The following is a 15,301-nucleotide window of genomic DNA, read 5'->3' as shown; positions in this document are numbered from 1 at the left end:
CTGTACCAGTCTTGCCCTACTATGTAGACAGCCATGGACAAATGTAGTATATTATGTTTTATTAATGTCTACATATTGATGACTTCTTAACAAATAAGATTAGTACTGCAATTTGTTTTCAATATCCTCTTAATGGCTGTTGGATAGTTTTGATTTTAGCCTGGCTTCATCTAGACAATGAAAATAGCTTCCCCGTGGATGTTTTTGTCATAAAAGCAATAATCTAGTTCCAGAGATTACAAACACATACATATTTGAACATCAGTCTAAATGTCTACCATTCGTTTTTTCAGAAAACTGTGGGACGTATTTTCCAGCTGTTAAAAGGGATCCAAGCAAATATTTAAAGCCTTGCCCGGAATCTGTGAAAAACTGGATAAGGAGCTTGAAAAATGCCGGAAAAGTCCTTTTATTAATTACTAGTTCACACAGTGACTACTGTAGACTGTTGTGTGAACACATCATCGGGTGAGTACCTTCTAATGCTATTGTTATGGTTTTTTTTTGGCTGTTATTGTGTTGGATTGTTAATTCATTAGGGGGTTAAAAATTGTATTCAACTGTATATGTATAAAATTAATAACTTACATAAAATAGTTTTTATTATAAATAAACATTGAACTATACAAAAACATTATATGTAATGGTAGCTTTGAAGGTGACTTAATACGAATGAGAATTATTTTGTATCAAATGAGAAATGATTATGAGAAAAATTACTTGCATATTACCAAAAATATGAAGTCAATGTTATTAAATGTTAATACATTGATACTTCTACTGGCCTGTACCTGAACATCACCTTAAATATAGATCTTTTCTGTCCTAATTTATTGGTTTTGTTGTCACCTTTTCTATAGTGTTTTGGAAAATGTTGATGACGATAATAATTTGCTAGAGGAGTAAATATAGTAAAATATTCAAAAACACTTGCTTGAAATTGATTATGTTGCTTATGTGGTGATATTGATTGTAAGAACTTGCAATTTCATGAAGAACCAGTAGATGTCAAAGTAGCACCAGTTTACAATCCCAAAACAACCGCTACCTCCCTTTTTCAACATAACCAGGGAGTCAGAGAGCATTTTTAATAAAGTGTTAAGTGAGCGCCTAATTCATAGTATTTATAAAGTCATCTAGTATCTGGAAGTTCTGTAGTACAAAACCTAATTCCACTGTTGCAATAAATAAACACATGTATCTACATGTTATGAAAATTGTTATATTTTTGGTTGCTTTCTTTTTTAAAAGTGACACATCCAGACCCCACTGCCAACATGTTTGAACAGAACTGTTTAGAAATGCCATATCTGTCATTTTTCCTTATACAATTTTCACTGTTATCTGTCACTTGTAAAGATGCATGCTATAACGGAAGATCTCTTAGGAACAGCAATGTTCCTAATTATGCAATTATGCGACCAAAGTTAAATGCCCAAGGTGCAGACTAATATTTTTAATGCATTTGTAAAGGACTATTTTAATGTAACTGAAATATGCTGCACGATAAATAATATTAATTCCTAAATGCCGGTCATCATAATGATTAAGTAATAAACCTTTCTTGATGGTATCTTTGCATTTATTTCCTTCCTATAATCTGTTAATATAGACAGTACTCTGCTGCCATCTGCTGAAAACAACCATGTAGTACCATTCTCATCTAAAATAGGGATTTACTGGTTTATCCTACTTGTTTTGTAATCTTTCAAAACACTGAAGCGTTTAATAATACTATACTTTCATAATTGTTATTCCATACCTTTCATAATAAGGCTCATAGTGACTGTAGCTTTTATAAATCTGTGCACTGTGCTCTCTTATTTTCCAGTACTTCAAATTAGTTCATAAAATGGAATTTCAGGCTCATCATATAGTCTGTTAGAAATGTTTTCCCTAACGTTTGAGCAGTCCGGTACTGTTGGGACAGTTATGGAATGATCTTGATCATTATCTGTGCACGTCTATGCCGTGCAGGAAGTACATGAAAATGAAAGATATCATAATGTATTTTCCAGGTTTAAATTTTTTTAAAAAAATAATTCATTTAACTTTTCACCTCTTGAGGACCAATGCCGTGCCTGGCATGGTTATTGCCCTATAACTTACAAGACATAATTAATTGGGTATTTTTAAACTCAGGAAAAATATTAGAATCTGTTTAGTAGGCATTATCATTAGCTGTTGTAGATGAGTAAAAGATTTTTAAAATAAGAGTCGCAAAAAGGTTTTTTTAATGTTGATATGATCAAAATAATGTAATCCAAGCCACCGTTCTGAAAACAAACGGAAAAAAATTATATAACTTGTGTGAGTACACTAAATGAGAGAGAAGAAAATTACAGCTAACCACAATGGCTGCAAAAATGTTAAAACAGCCTCTGTCACAAATGGTATTCTGTAGTGCTGTGCAGTGTGTAGACAGGACATGACAAAGTAGTATATAACATAACAATAAGACTTACAGAAATAGGTGAGCTCAAACGAGTTTACAATCTAGAGGGTGTTAGGGTATATTACACAAGAAGTAAAAGTGCCACTGTTAGGGACCACGCTAATACAGGTATTGCATGGGAGGGACTAGGAAAGGTGAGCTAAGGAATATGGAAGGAAGGATGTTAACACGTAAGTTTGTATGCGTCCTTAAAGAAGTGGGTCTTGAAGGACGGAAGGCAGAGAGAAAAACTGATAATCTGGGGGAGGGCATTACAGAGCATAGGGGGAAGCCCTCGAAAAATCTTGCAAGCATGCATGAGAGCTAGAAGTCCAAGAGGACAGGCGAGATCATCGGATGAGCGAAGAGACTGGTTAGGAGAGTATTTAGAGATGAGTGATATAAGTAGGGGAACCACTATGAAGAGCTTTGAAAGTAAGGATTTTGAAATGAGTTCTGAAGCGCACAGGCAGCCAATGAAGAGACTGACAGAGGGGATGGTTGATAGTAAAGCAATGGGAAAAAAAAGTCTGGCAGCACCATTCATGTTGGATTGTAGAAAAAGACCAGCTAAGAGAGGGTTACAATAGTTAAGGTGGGAGATAATGAGGGCATGGACGAGAACCTTAGTGGCATCTTGTGTTAACAAGGGATAAGTATGGGTAATGTTTTTAAGACAGATTTGATGTAGAGGTTGTGTAAGAGGTCAGAGTAAAGGGTGACACCAAGGCAAGGAGCGTGAGGGGACGCGGAGATGATTGCACCATTGCATCTTGACGCTGTTGATGGAAAGTTAACGTTGAAGGAAGCGAAGAGGAGACGTTTGGTTTTGGAAAGATTGAGTTTTAGGAAACATGCAGACATCCAGTTAGAGACAAAGGCAATGCAGGTAGTCACATAATCTAAGAGGAAAGAAGGGAGAGATCAGAAGAGGATACGTAGATATGGGTGTCAACTGGCATCCAGGTGGTATTGAAGACCAAAGATTGAGGTAATTTTGCCAAGTGAGGTATTGTAAGTTGTGAACAGGAGGAGTCCTAAAACTGAGCCTTGGGGAATCCTGACTGAGAGAGGAAGGGACGTGAATTGTTACTGGAGAGGAAGACACTGAAGGTACATTGAGAAAGGTAGGATGAGAACAGAGTAATGGAGACCAAGATTGTGATACAGTGATACCACCCATGCATTGGGTTTGCCTGGCTGTTTTGGGGCAAAAAGGCCACGCTTTGGGCATGCACATTTTTCAATGTTGAACATTGAGGCATTACACCAACACCGTTTGGGTGCAGAAAGCGAACGTAGATCACTTTCTTCACCGGTTTGAAGTCATGGCGGTCCTGGCAGGTCAGTTGTCGTAAACGGTTTGTCATCAAAGGGGTTCTATACGCGTAGAACACTTTTATATAAATTAATTTACTTTGTTAGATTTTTAATATAATAGAATTTAGTTTTAGTTTTATTTAGTATTAATACTTAATATGTATTATATATTATATATGCGTATGGGATGCTAGTAATGTCACAAAAAGGACAAACACCTACATGAGTTTGTTGGAGATCTATTTCCAAAACCATAGGCATTAATATGGACTCTGGAAAGGCTTTGCACAATATTTTGAGGTATGCCTGCGGGACTTTGTTCCCATTCAACCAAAAGAGCAATTTATGAGGTTAGGTACTAGTACTTAGGCACTAAAGTACAGGAATGCCTCGCTTGCAATTTACATTCCAGCTAATTCTAAAGATGTTCATTGGAGTCAAGATCAGGGATCTGTGCAGGAAACTTGAGGTCATCCACACCAAACTCCTTCAAACCTGTCAGGGTTCTCACCCTTACCCCGCACCACTACTGGCTTCTCTGCTCAGTACAGGTAAACCTTAGCTGATGACAAACAAGCAGCCTCTCCCCACTCTTCATGGTTATCTGTTAATCAGCCAGCCCCTTCCTTCTTGTGCTCTGGCTTTTTAGCTGCTAAGCCTCAGTACCTCTCTGCCCTTCCATGGTCTCTGACTGCTTTATGCCTTCTCCATTAGTCTGCAGTTTTTCTGTGCATGATCCTTGCCTGGCTGAGTTCCCTTCTCCGGTTCCTGATCCTGATTATGTTCTTGACCACACTGACTTCTGGTATTTTGATCCTGGTTCGTTCCTGACTCGTTGACATCTGATATCCATCTGACTACCTGTTCTGGCTTATGGCCCCTGGCATTGTATTAGACCCCACTTCTGGCTTACTTTTTAAATTTATTTAGTTTTTTGTTAATAAAGGTGATTTAACTGCATGCATTGCCTCATTCTGATTTGGCATTCCCCAAACTGGTGCCTCAAAGTTGGAAACATACAATTGTCTAAAATGTCTTTGTATACTGTAGCATTAGCCTCCATCAGACTTCCAGATAGTGAAGCATGATTCATCACTCCAGGTAACACATTTCTACTGCTCTAGAGTTCATTGGAGGTATGCTTTATATCACTCCATCTGAAACTTGCCATTGTGCATAGTGATCTTCAGAGACAATTATCTTTACCTTTGTATGAAGTAACGTGTTATATTTATTGTATATATTGCATACACATCATCTGTTTACATCTTAGGTGCCTAATTATAGATACAGATTGCCTTATACTAAGAGACCAAGTAAATAAATAATTTCCTAGATATTATAACATTATAAAATAAGTATTAGTGGTGTTTGTTTTTCCTGATGTCCTATGTAAGCAACATTATACAAATAAGCTTTTTGTCTCTATTTCAACTCAGAGCAGTAGGAAGCTTGTTGGTACAACCAGTTCATGGTGGATGAATATTTACTCTCAGTTGAAAATGGTGTAATTTGTGTCTTTCTTGATATTTCAGGAAGGACTTTGAAGAGATGTTTGACATTATAATAACTAATGCTTTGAAGCCTGGATTTTTTTCTCTCACTCCACAACAAAGGCCTTTCTGGACTCTCGGTAAGCTTTGCAGAAAAATAATTAACTATAATTCAAATTGTAATAAGTTAGAGGATGACCTTATGATGCTTAAATATGTCAATATTATTAATACTATTAATAATTATTAATAATATGTCAACCATGTAAGTCAATAATAATTTAAAAAAATTAAAATAGTTAAAAAAATGGTAACATGTAAAAAAAAATTCCCACGGATGTCACCATCAGGGGAACCTTCCAGTTCCAAAAAATACTTTTAAAAAGGCTAAAAAAAAATAAAAATAATATATATATATATATATATATATTAAATATTTTTATGAGCAAATCCTAATGTCATGCCACGGCATGAGTAACTGGAGCTTGGCACTGAATGGGTTAAGGGATTTGACTGATGCTAGGTCCAGTAACATTTGTTCACACCTTTCCTTTTGGAGCCAGAACCCAAAATATAACTTAATTACCCCATGCTGGGTATTGTCACCTGGGACAGGAAGGGATTCCTGTGGAAGAGTGAAGGGCCAGACATCCTGGCAACATCTCCCTGGGGTGTGGAGACAGGGTATCAATGGACACAGGGTAAAATTAATAAATGCATAATGTCCAAAATATGATGAGTACATAACTTTTGGGCCCCATCATACATTGCATCCTTATGCCTGTGATGTGCTGGTTTCAGGGAGACCAAACACGCCATGCAGGCATGTCCATAGCAAGTGTTATGCGAATGTGTCCTTGTGCCAACTGATACAGGTGTGGAGTTTGGTATGAAAATGATCACTAGGACCAGAGAAGTATGATGATCCTGGTGTCATAATTATGCCAAGCTCAGCCAGCGTCATATTACATATTTTGTGATCTCAGACCAAAGTTGAGAAGATATAACCCCGCCTTCAGAAGGTCATAGTTCTGAACCCCCTACTCCCATCCCCTTGCTCAGGTAACAGGAAAAGGGCGGTCTTTGGGGGGGGATAAAAAGGTGGGCAATTGGTAATGGAGAAAAGAGCCTGTTTTTACCATCAGAGAGACAACATCAAGGTTCCAAGGAAGTGTGGTATGATACTCTGTTTTATCCCTTTTATTTTATACTGTTTTGTACTTGTACTATTTAAGTCTATGTCTCTTTTTACATGCATTTTTATGTAACAGCACTGTGACCCATTTTATGCTCAGATTAAACATTTTTAATCAGTTCTGTCTTTGTTCTCTAATCGAACTCAGCCTAGAGATAGCCTTTTGTATATATATCGATAGGTCACGTTACTAAGTGGTTAACTATATAGATATCAGTTTGGGGATTGTGTAGTTATCGCAGTCTGATTGTTTTTGGGTAACCTAAGACGCCCGGTTTTAAAGTTCTTGGTGGTGGCAGCGTGTTTTACACTGGGAGTTTTGGGGTGACTGGTTGGGGTTGGTGGTGGTTGCTTGGTGCCCTGCGGGGAAAGTGACCAAACGCGCCGGAAGTCTGGTTGGCGTTTGACCCTTGTTACGCCCGTACTCCCACGTCACGGCTCGGCCGATAGCCCTGTCCGTGACAAACTGGTGGCATAGCGGTGGGATAGATAGATATATTGATATATATATTTTTAGAGGTTTTTAGTGCTGACTGGATTCGCCTGAAGCACTAGAAGAAATTGCATACCTTTTTGTGTAATTTCCAAAGACAGAGCTCAGTGCTGATTTAAAAAGACATACAAAGTACAAAACAGTTTCCCCTCCCTACTCTTGTTTTTCTGTCTCTATACCATTTCCGAATATGGAGGCGTATCGCAAACAACCCAAAGAGGCCCTGGAATTGATGTGCCAAGCAAGGAATTTACAAACTTTTGGCAAGAGCAAGGAACAACTTATTGCTGACCTTATGGAGACCGACAGGCACACTGTAGAGCCAGAGACGGACATCGAAAGCGTTACAGAGCTCCCTACTACTGCAGGAGCGCTACTCCTTGGAATGCCCAGTGGTTGTACCTCTCAAAGTGCTATGGACATTTGCACAACAGATTTATTTCGGCAACTGATGGCTTCAAATCCTCGGGAGGCCATGCAGGTGATGATTCAACAGCAGGCAGCAGAAAGAGAAGCTGCGGAAAGGCTGGCAGAAAGAGAAGCTGCAGAAAGGCTGGCAGAAAGAGAAGCTGCGGAACGGCAGGCAGAAAGAGAGGCACAAAGGAGACATGAGCTGGAAATGGCCAAGCTGCAGTACACTGTTCAGTCCTCACTGAACAGTAATGCATCAGATCCCAGCACACGTAGGCTCCGCAAGGATGATTTTCCCTCCCTGGAAGAAGGGACTGATTTGGATGTGTTCCTAAAAAGTTTTGAAAAAGTGTGCAGGCAGCACCAAATACCCTCAGACCAGTGGGGGAGATATCTAACCCCACAACTGAAAGGAAAAGCCTTGGATGTGTTTGTGTCCCTTCCCTCAGAGACTGATAACGATTATGAAGCAATCAAATCTGCCTTGCAAAAAACTTTTAACCTTACTCCTGAGGCTTACAGGAAAAAGTTTAGGAGCATGCAGCAGAGGGCGTCATCCAGCTGCATTCTATATGTTGCACAATTGGAAACCGCGTACAAGCAGTGGGTTACTGGGGTACAAGTTACTACCTATGAAGCCGTTAATGACTTAATGGTCCTAGAACAGTTCTTACAGACCCGGAGCCCTGATGTACGAGAATGGATTTTAGAAAGAAAGCCGAAAACAGCTAGGGATGCGGCAGAGCTGGCAGATGACTACGCCGACATTCGTGCATCTAGGCGTGGAGTTGTGTCCGCTGGTACTTCCACCTGGAGAGGGGCTACAGTTTCATCATCGTCCACAAGATCAGCAGTGAGGACTTCACCACCAACTGCCAATGGGGTAAGGGCTATGTCTGGTGAGTCACATGCCCGCCGTTGTTTTCAATGCAACCAGATTGGACATCTGAGCTTTAATTGCCCCACTAGAAATCCACCCCAACCTGCTCGTGGGAGTGGGAGCGCCCCTGAAGGGGCACCATCAGTTTTGCTTGTGGGTGGGTCTGTGGCGAGAAAGGAGGATAACCTGCAGAGTGTAACTGTGGGTGACCGGGTGACCATGGGACTGAGAGATTCTGGAGCTTCATTCACCTTGGTGCGCCCTGAAGTGGTGAATACAGAGGACATAATACCTGGAAGAACCATGTCCATCAAAGGAATTGGGGGCGTGCGCCCTGCTGTGCCCCTGGCACGTGTGTTCCTGGATTGGGGTGCGGGGAAAGGTTTGCGTGAAGTGGGTGTTTCTGAGGATATCCCTGTTAATGTTCTGTTGGGGAATGATTTGGGCCGGATGCTCTGTCACTATGCTCCAGAGGACACTGCTTGCGAGCCAGAAGGGCTGACTGACAGCCCTGCTTCACCTGAAGTTCTGTGTGAAACTTTGGGGGACATTGTGAAATGTGATCACTGGGAGGGAGGGCAGAGCGAATCTGTGCCAGAACCGGGGGTCTCTGAGGTGCCATGTGAGAAGGTGGAGGTTTTGCATCACTGGGAGGGAGGGCAGAGCAAATCTGTGCCAGAACCAGGGGTGTCTGAGGTACCGTGTGAGAATGTGGAGGTTTTGCATCACTGGGAGGGAGGGCAGAGCGAATCTGTGCCAGAACCAGGGGTGTCTGAGGTGCTGTGTGAGAATGTGGAGGTTTCACATCACTGGGAGGAAAGGCAGATTGAATCTGTGCCAGAACCAGGGATGTCTGAGGTGCTTTGTGAAAGTGTGAGAAGACCACCCGATTGTGCAGAAGGGCAGAGAACGAGTGAAAGTCCGTCTGTGCCAGAACCCAGAATGTTGGAGGTGTCGTGTGAGAATTTGAAGGTTTTGCATCACTGGGAGGGAGGGCAGAGTGAATCTGTGCCAGAGCCAGGGATGTTTGAGGTGCTATGTGAAGATGTGAGGAGGCCACCTGACTGTGGAGAAGGGCAGAGGGTGAGTGAGTGTTCCTCTGTGTCAGGATTAGCTGGTTCCCGGGGTCCTGTATGTATGCCTCCTTTGAGTGGAACAGGTGGAGTGACAGATGTTTCAACCATAACTGTGGTAACCTGGCAGCAGTCTTCCCATAATAGGGGACAGAGAGAGGGCTTTGGTGCACCTGTGCCCGTATTCTGTGGGACTACGAAGTCAGGACACAAGGGAGAGGTTGAAACTGGTAACCATTCTGTTATCCCTTACGTAGGGACTACTTGGTTTGGGAACCCAGGGCGGGACACCCGAGCTACCCATCAAGTAGATTTGTTGGGGCTTGTAGCTATACCGAGCTGCATGAAGAAACAATCTGTTATTAAGGGGGTGGACTATGCCCCTGGGTACCCTGAGACCATGGCCTTATCCTGTAGCAGAGCAGATAAGGTAGCTGATGCTTTGCTCAGTATATTCTGCAGGATGGGTTTCCCCAAAGAAATACTTTATCTAAGCCGGAAACTGTTACCCAGGGAAAGAGTAGGTTGGCGCAGAGATAAGCTTGTGGCTTAATCTCTGGGCCACCCTCTTAAAGGGGGAGGTGTCATGCCACGGCATGAGTAACTGGAGCTTGGCACTGAATGGGTTAAGGGATTTGACTGATGCTAGGTCCAGTAACATTTGTTCACACCTTTCCTTTTGGAGCCAGAACCCAAAATATAACTTAATTACCCCATGCTGGGTATTGTCACCTGGGACAGGAAGGGATTCCTGTGGAAGAGTGAAGGGCCAGACATCCTGGCAACATCTCCCTGGGGTGTGGAGACAGGGTATCAATGGACACAGGGTAAAATTAATAAATGCATAATGTCCAAAATATGATGAGTACATAACTTTTGGGCCCCATCATACATTGCATCCTTATGCCTGTGATGTGCTGGTTTCAGGGAGACCAAACACGCCATGCAGGCATGTCCATAGCAAGTGTTATGCGAATGTGTCCTTGTGCCAACTGATACAGGTGTGGAGTTTGGTATGAAAATGATCACTAGGACCAGAGAAGTATGATGATCCTGGTGTCATAATTATGCCAAGCTCAGCCAGCGTCATATTACATATTTTGTGATCTCAGACCAAAGTTGAGAAGATATAACCCCGCCTTCAGAAGGTCATAGTTCTGAACCCCCTACTCCCATCCCCTTGCTCAGGTAACAGGAAAAGGGCGGTCTTTGGGGGGGGATAAAAAGGTGGGCAATTGGTAATGGAGAAAAGAGCCTGTTTTTACCATCAGAGAGACAACATCAAGGTTCCAAGGAAGTGTGGTATGATACTCTGTTTTATCCCTTTTATTTTATACTGTTTTGTACTTGTACTATTTAAGTCTATGTCTCTTTTTACATGCATTTTTATGTAACAGCACTGTGACCCATTTTATGCTCAGATTAAACATTTTTAATCAGTTCTGTCTTTGTTCTCTAATCGAACTCAGCCTAGAGATAGCCTTTTGTATATATATCGATAGGTCACGTTACTAAGTGGTTAACTATATAGATATCAGTTTGGGGATTGTGTAGTTATCGCAGTCTGATTGTTTTTGGGTAACCTAAGACGCCCGGTTTTAAAGTTCCTGGTGGTGGCAGCGTGTTTTACACTGGGAGTTTTGGGGTGACTGGTTGGGGTTGGTGGTGGTTGCTTGGTGCCCTGCGGGGAAAGTGACCAAACGCGCCGGAAGTCTGGTTGGCGTTTGACCCTTGTTACGCCCGTACTCCCACGTCACGGCTCGGCCGATAGCCCTGTCCGTGACACCTAAAATTAGCTCTTTATTTTCTCACATGGAAAGAGTTAAAATACTGGCATGTTAAATGCCCATGGGGTGTCTACTTGAATGATTTGATGGGGTAAATTAAATTGTCCGGGTTCAACAATGTCCCAGTTAACATGACCACATGTCTACTTTCTAATTGTAAAAATGCACACGTCACAAATGTAGCACCTTTGCCCCAAAACAGCCAGGCAAACCCATGGGTGATATCACTGAACACATAAATCAGAAGATATAAATTCATACACAAAGTAAAATGTGTGTGAAAAACAAACGCAAAAAGATAACTATCAGAAATTTTGACAAAGACTGGTGGTAGAATTAGTGCATGGAAAGAGTTAAAATACTAGCATTTGAAATACCCTGGGGTTAAATCAGCCATTGTCAGGAAGGGGTTAACATTTTTGCTGTACTCGTATTTAGCTGTAATTTTCTTGTTTCTCGTTCATTGTATCCACACACAATATATATATATATATATATATATATATATATATATATATATATATATATATAGTGAAGAACTTAGCTTGTATTTGAACTACCTTTTACTCATTTACAAAAGCTAAAAAAAACCCTGCTAAATAGATTCTATTTGTCCTGAGTTTAGAAATATACACGTTTTTATGTTTTGTTTTGTTTTTTCAAGTTATAGGGCCATAAGTACAAGTAGTGTTTTGCTATTTCAAAACCATTTTTTCAAATCTGGTAAACATTTCCCCAAGTCCTATTTGGGACATCTTTCAACTCGGCCAATTTAATTTACCGTACCATTACCATGACCAAACTATACATTTTTTTTTAACCAGACACCCCATAGGTATTACAAATGCTAGTATTTTTTTTATATTTTTGGACTTTTCATTTCACATTTCATTGCCACTGGCTGGTTTCCCTGATGGTGACATCACTGCATAATTATTTTTAAATGTTACCATATTTTTTCAGTTTTTCTACTCACATTGTGATTAGAAAGCTGGAGAGCCCAGAGTTCTCGCAATGACACTTGCGACAACTCTCCGGAACAGTCACAGTGCAACCTGTGTTGGACCACATGTACCTCCATATAATCACAAGTACATTATTGTTTATTAATATATACATTCCTTAATGATTATTAGCATTTGAAGACATGCAACTGTGGTCGTGTTATCTGTCTTTTTAATGATTAGTTTTATTCAAAGGGACCCATCGACAGAACTGGATGCAACTTCTGGGCGAGTTAACCTGAAAAGCTAATATGATTTTCTATTAGTGGATGAGGATTTTTTTATGTGGTTGAGGGCAGATATAAAATAGATTATTTTTTGTAAATTTGGCACAATTAAATTTGGTCATATCTCTAATAGGCTGCAAGTTAAATAACTAGCACTCACAATTTGGGTATTCTCTTCACATCTTCAGCAGTGATTGTGTGGAGCTAAAAGCCGCACTGCTAAGGTCATCCCTAGGTGAGCAAAGAGGAAGCCAATCAGTTCCTAAAAACACAACAATGGTGTGGGAAGGTTCTTATTATTTACTCAGCAACACCCTTTACAACGCAATGTTAATGTACAAAGATTAGATGCTACAGAGAAATATATTTACAACCACTGCACTTTTGTTACTGTTCACGTTTCCCCCCGGAAACAATAAAGGAAACATGAACGGTAACAAAAGTGCAGTGGTTGTAAATATATTTCTCTGTAGTATCTAATCTGTGTACATTAACACTGCATTGTAAAGGGTGTTGCTGAGTAAATAATAAGAACCTTCCCACACCACTGTTGTGTCATTTCAGTGGGTTGGCTGCTTCTTCCATGGAAGTCCCTACCCTGTGCCAGTAATCCTTGTACACCGTCTATCTTCTTTAAGGCCATACAATCTTTTCCACAAGGTCAGAGGTACTCTGTATGTGTTTTTCACAGGTTTTCTAGTGTACACTTTGTCTATGATTTCTTAATTCTATAGAGGCGTAGGGTTGTAACATTTTTTATTATTATTTAAGAGTGCACTGGTGTAGGTCACCAATCAACTGTATGGATATTTCTATTTTAAATGTAATTTTTATGTATGTACATTTTATATTCATACCTACAAGTATAGGTTAAGGGAACTTATTGGAGGTCACAATGCCCAAGGCCCCATTAATGTTAAAGCTGGCCCTACATACAACATGGCTGCAGACTCCTAGAGTACAAACATACATGTTTACCTATGGTGTATATACTCATATATATAAATTTTATGTAAAACATTTAATTCTAATCATAATATGGCAAGCTCGGTGATATCAAACAATGGAACAAACAGTGGGTGACATTTTGCAGTAGGATAACTTGCTTCTGTGCTTCTAACATATTTTTCATCTTCAGAACCTGCACATAAATTTATCTAATTATTTTTAATTTCCTAAAAAGACATGTTCCCTTGATTTACACCTTGTGTTGCCTGCAAGGTGCCTGTTCAGTTTTATTGGTTTATTGATTTAATTCAGTGTGAAGTAGAATATGATTTTAAACTAAAGATTGTTTATAAAGAACAGTTTTGATGCTAAGCTTGAAAGTGGTTTTATAACAACCAATAAAATGTTCCTGCTTAATGCGCCATTATCTTAGGTGTGATGGCAAGATAAGACCTCTCGAAAAATTGCTCTAGAGTTGCTCTTTATAAGCCTTCCATTGTTAAGCAGTTAAGGGTTAAGCAGCAGCTTAAATAGCCATATTTCACCTTCAGCGCATTTTTTTTATTATTTAATCAATTTTTACTGACTTTATCTGCATAAACCACAGTAGGGACAGGGATTCGGAAAGCAAGAGGGAACACTGTCTGGCACAGGCTCATCTTAATTAAGATAATCAACACTCGTGAACGCTGTATACCCCTAACAAAATGTAACACTGGAGAGAGTACAACCAGGCTATACTGTAAATGAAATATGAATACTATGAGTAACATGGAAAGCGGGGTTGGAAAAAATGGAGTGGTCAAAGAAAGAAAGGGAGGACTGGAAAGGGGTACAAAGACCCAAGAACACTTTTTAGAATGCGACCAAGTCAGATCTATTATGTGTGTAACAAATTTCTCGTCTAGGGATCTCCAATAAATTGCACCCAATAGAACCAGGTTCTGTGAAAACTCTCTGGTACTCTGTTTTCAAAACGAGTTGCCCGGGTGTTTTTGACCCTCAAAATCCATTCCTGGTATGACAGGAAAGACAGCTTCCCCCAATGGAGTGGTATCAGGGCTTTGGCTTTGTTCAAGAGGCACTTAATAAGCAGAAGCAGTGAGCCAGGCAGGAAGGAAGAAGGGTAAAACTTTGCAAAATATTTGGCCCAGAAGGGAACTAGGAGCAGACACTCTCACCACCTGGGGAAACTCCACACCTCCAAAAGGAGTTCGGGCGATCTGGAAACATCTTGTGGATCCCCAAGGGTGTATAATACCAGTTCAAGAGCAACTTATGAGATCTCTTGGATTTTATCGCTCAATAAGCATTTGTGGGTCAGGACAAAGATGTTTAGCCATTGAGCCTTAGGGAGAGTTGCATGGCATTTCCCCCCTTTGCTTACAAACTCTGATATACTACTGGCTAGTAATAACTGGTAGATAATGGATTTACAAATCCTATGTAAAGGCAGAGAATATCATGCCCCAAGCTCCTCAAATTGTGTCAAAGGTCTTAATAGGTTGTGCTTCTGCGGTATGGATGAAATAAAGCTCCCCACCTGAAAATAGTGAAACAGAAATGGAGTTCTGTCTGATAGGAGTGCTGTACCTCCCTGGCTCGGTGTCAGGGTTGAGGTTTAAAGGTGTCAGGAGTGATTGGTAAGTAGTCAAATATTTTATGTGTGCCCTTCAGGACAGAGAGGGTGGTAGGGACCAGAGGGTAATGTCTAGTTAGAGCTCCTGTATGTCGGTACTCAACCCAAGGGAGGAGGCTAATAGAGATTGTATGAGCATGGGCTTCAACATCAATCCATAACTTATGGGAGGGATGGAGGGTCCACTCCAAAATTCTAAGGAGATGGCACAGGTGGTAGTATGATTTCAGGCACAGTAGAACCAGTCCATCCCTAGACCTCGGCTGCACCGGTAGGTACCTCCTGATTCGAGGAATGGGTAGGTCCCTCCTGACACCTACAGTCCCCAAATGTCTGGGTCATGCTGAATTGACTCTAGGATGGGTTCAAGAGAAAGGACAAAGAGCAGTGGAGAAAG

At 40.7% G+C, this 15,301-nt stretch overlaps 1 protein-coding gene and 1 long non-coding RNA gene across 4 annotated transcripts in view; both read left to right on the top strand.

Moving 5' to 3' along the window:
• Positions 1–15,301, top strand: part of NT5DC1 (5'-nucleotidase domain containing 1) — a 100,757-nt gene that overhangs the window by 73,721 nt on the left and 11,735 nt on the right. For all 3 annotated transcript variants that reach the window (XM_053459900.1, XM_053459898.1, XM_053459899.1), the window contains exons 8-9: positions 294–468; positions 5,290–5,387. In XM_053459900.1, the coding sequence (XP_053315875.1) occupies positions 294–468; positions 5,290–5,387 (273 nt within the window). The remainder of the gene's footprint in view (positions 1–293; positions 469–5,289; positions 5,388–15,301) is intronic.
• LOC128483647 (uncharacterized) lies at positions 5,847–10,738 on the top strand. The gene is made up of 2 exons (XR_008351090.1): positions 5,847–6,134; positions 10,109–10,738. It is a non-coding gene; the product is annotated as an uncharacterized LOC128483647 (long non-coding RNA).

The sequence above is a fragment of the Spea bombifrons genome, chromosome 3 (assembly GCF_027358695.1).
Source record: "Spea bombifrons isolate aSpeBom1 chromosome 3, aSpeBom1.2.pri, whole genome shotgun sequence".
NCBI lineage: Eukaryota > Metazoa > Chordata > Amphibia > Anura > Pelobatidae > Spea > Spea bombifrons.
Note: the sequence above shows the minus strand (reverse complement) of the source record. Positions and strands in the feature narration are given on the sequence as shown.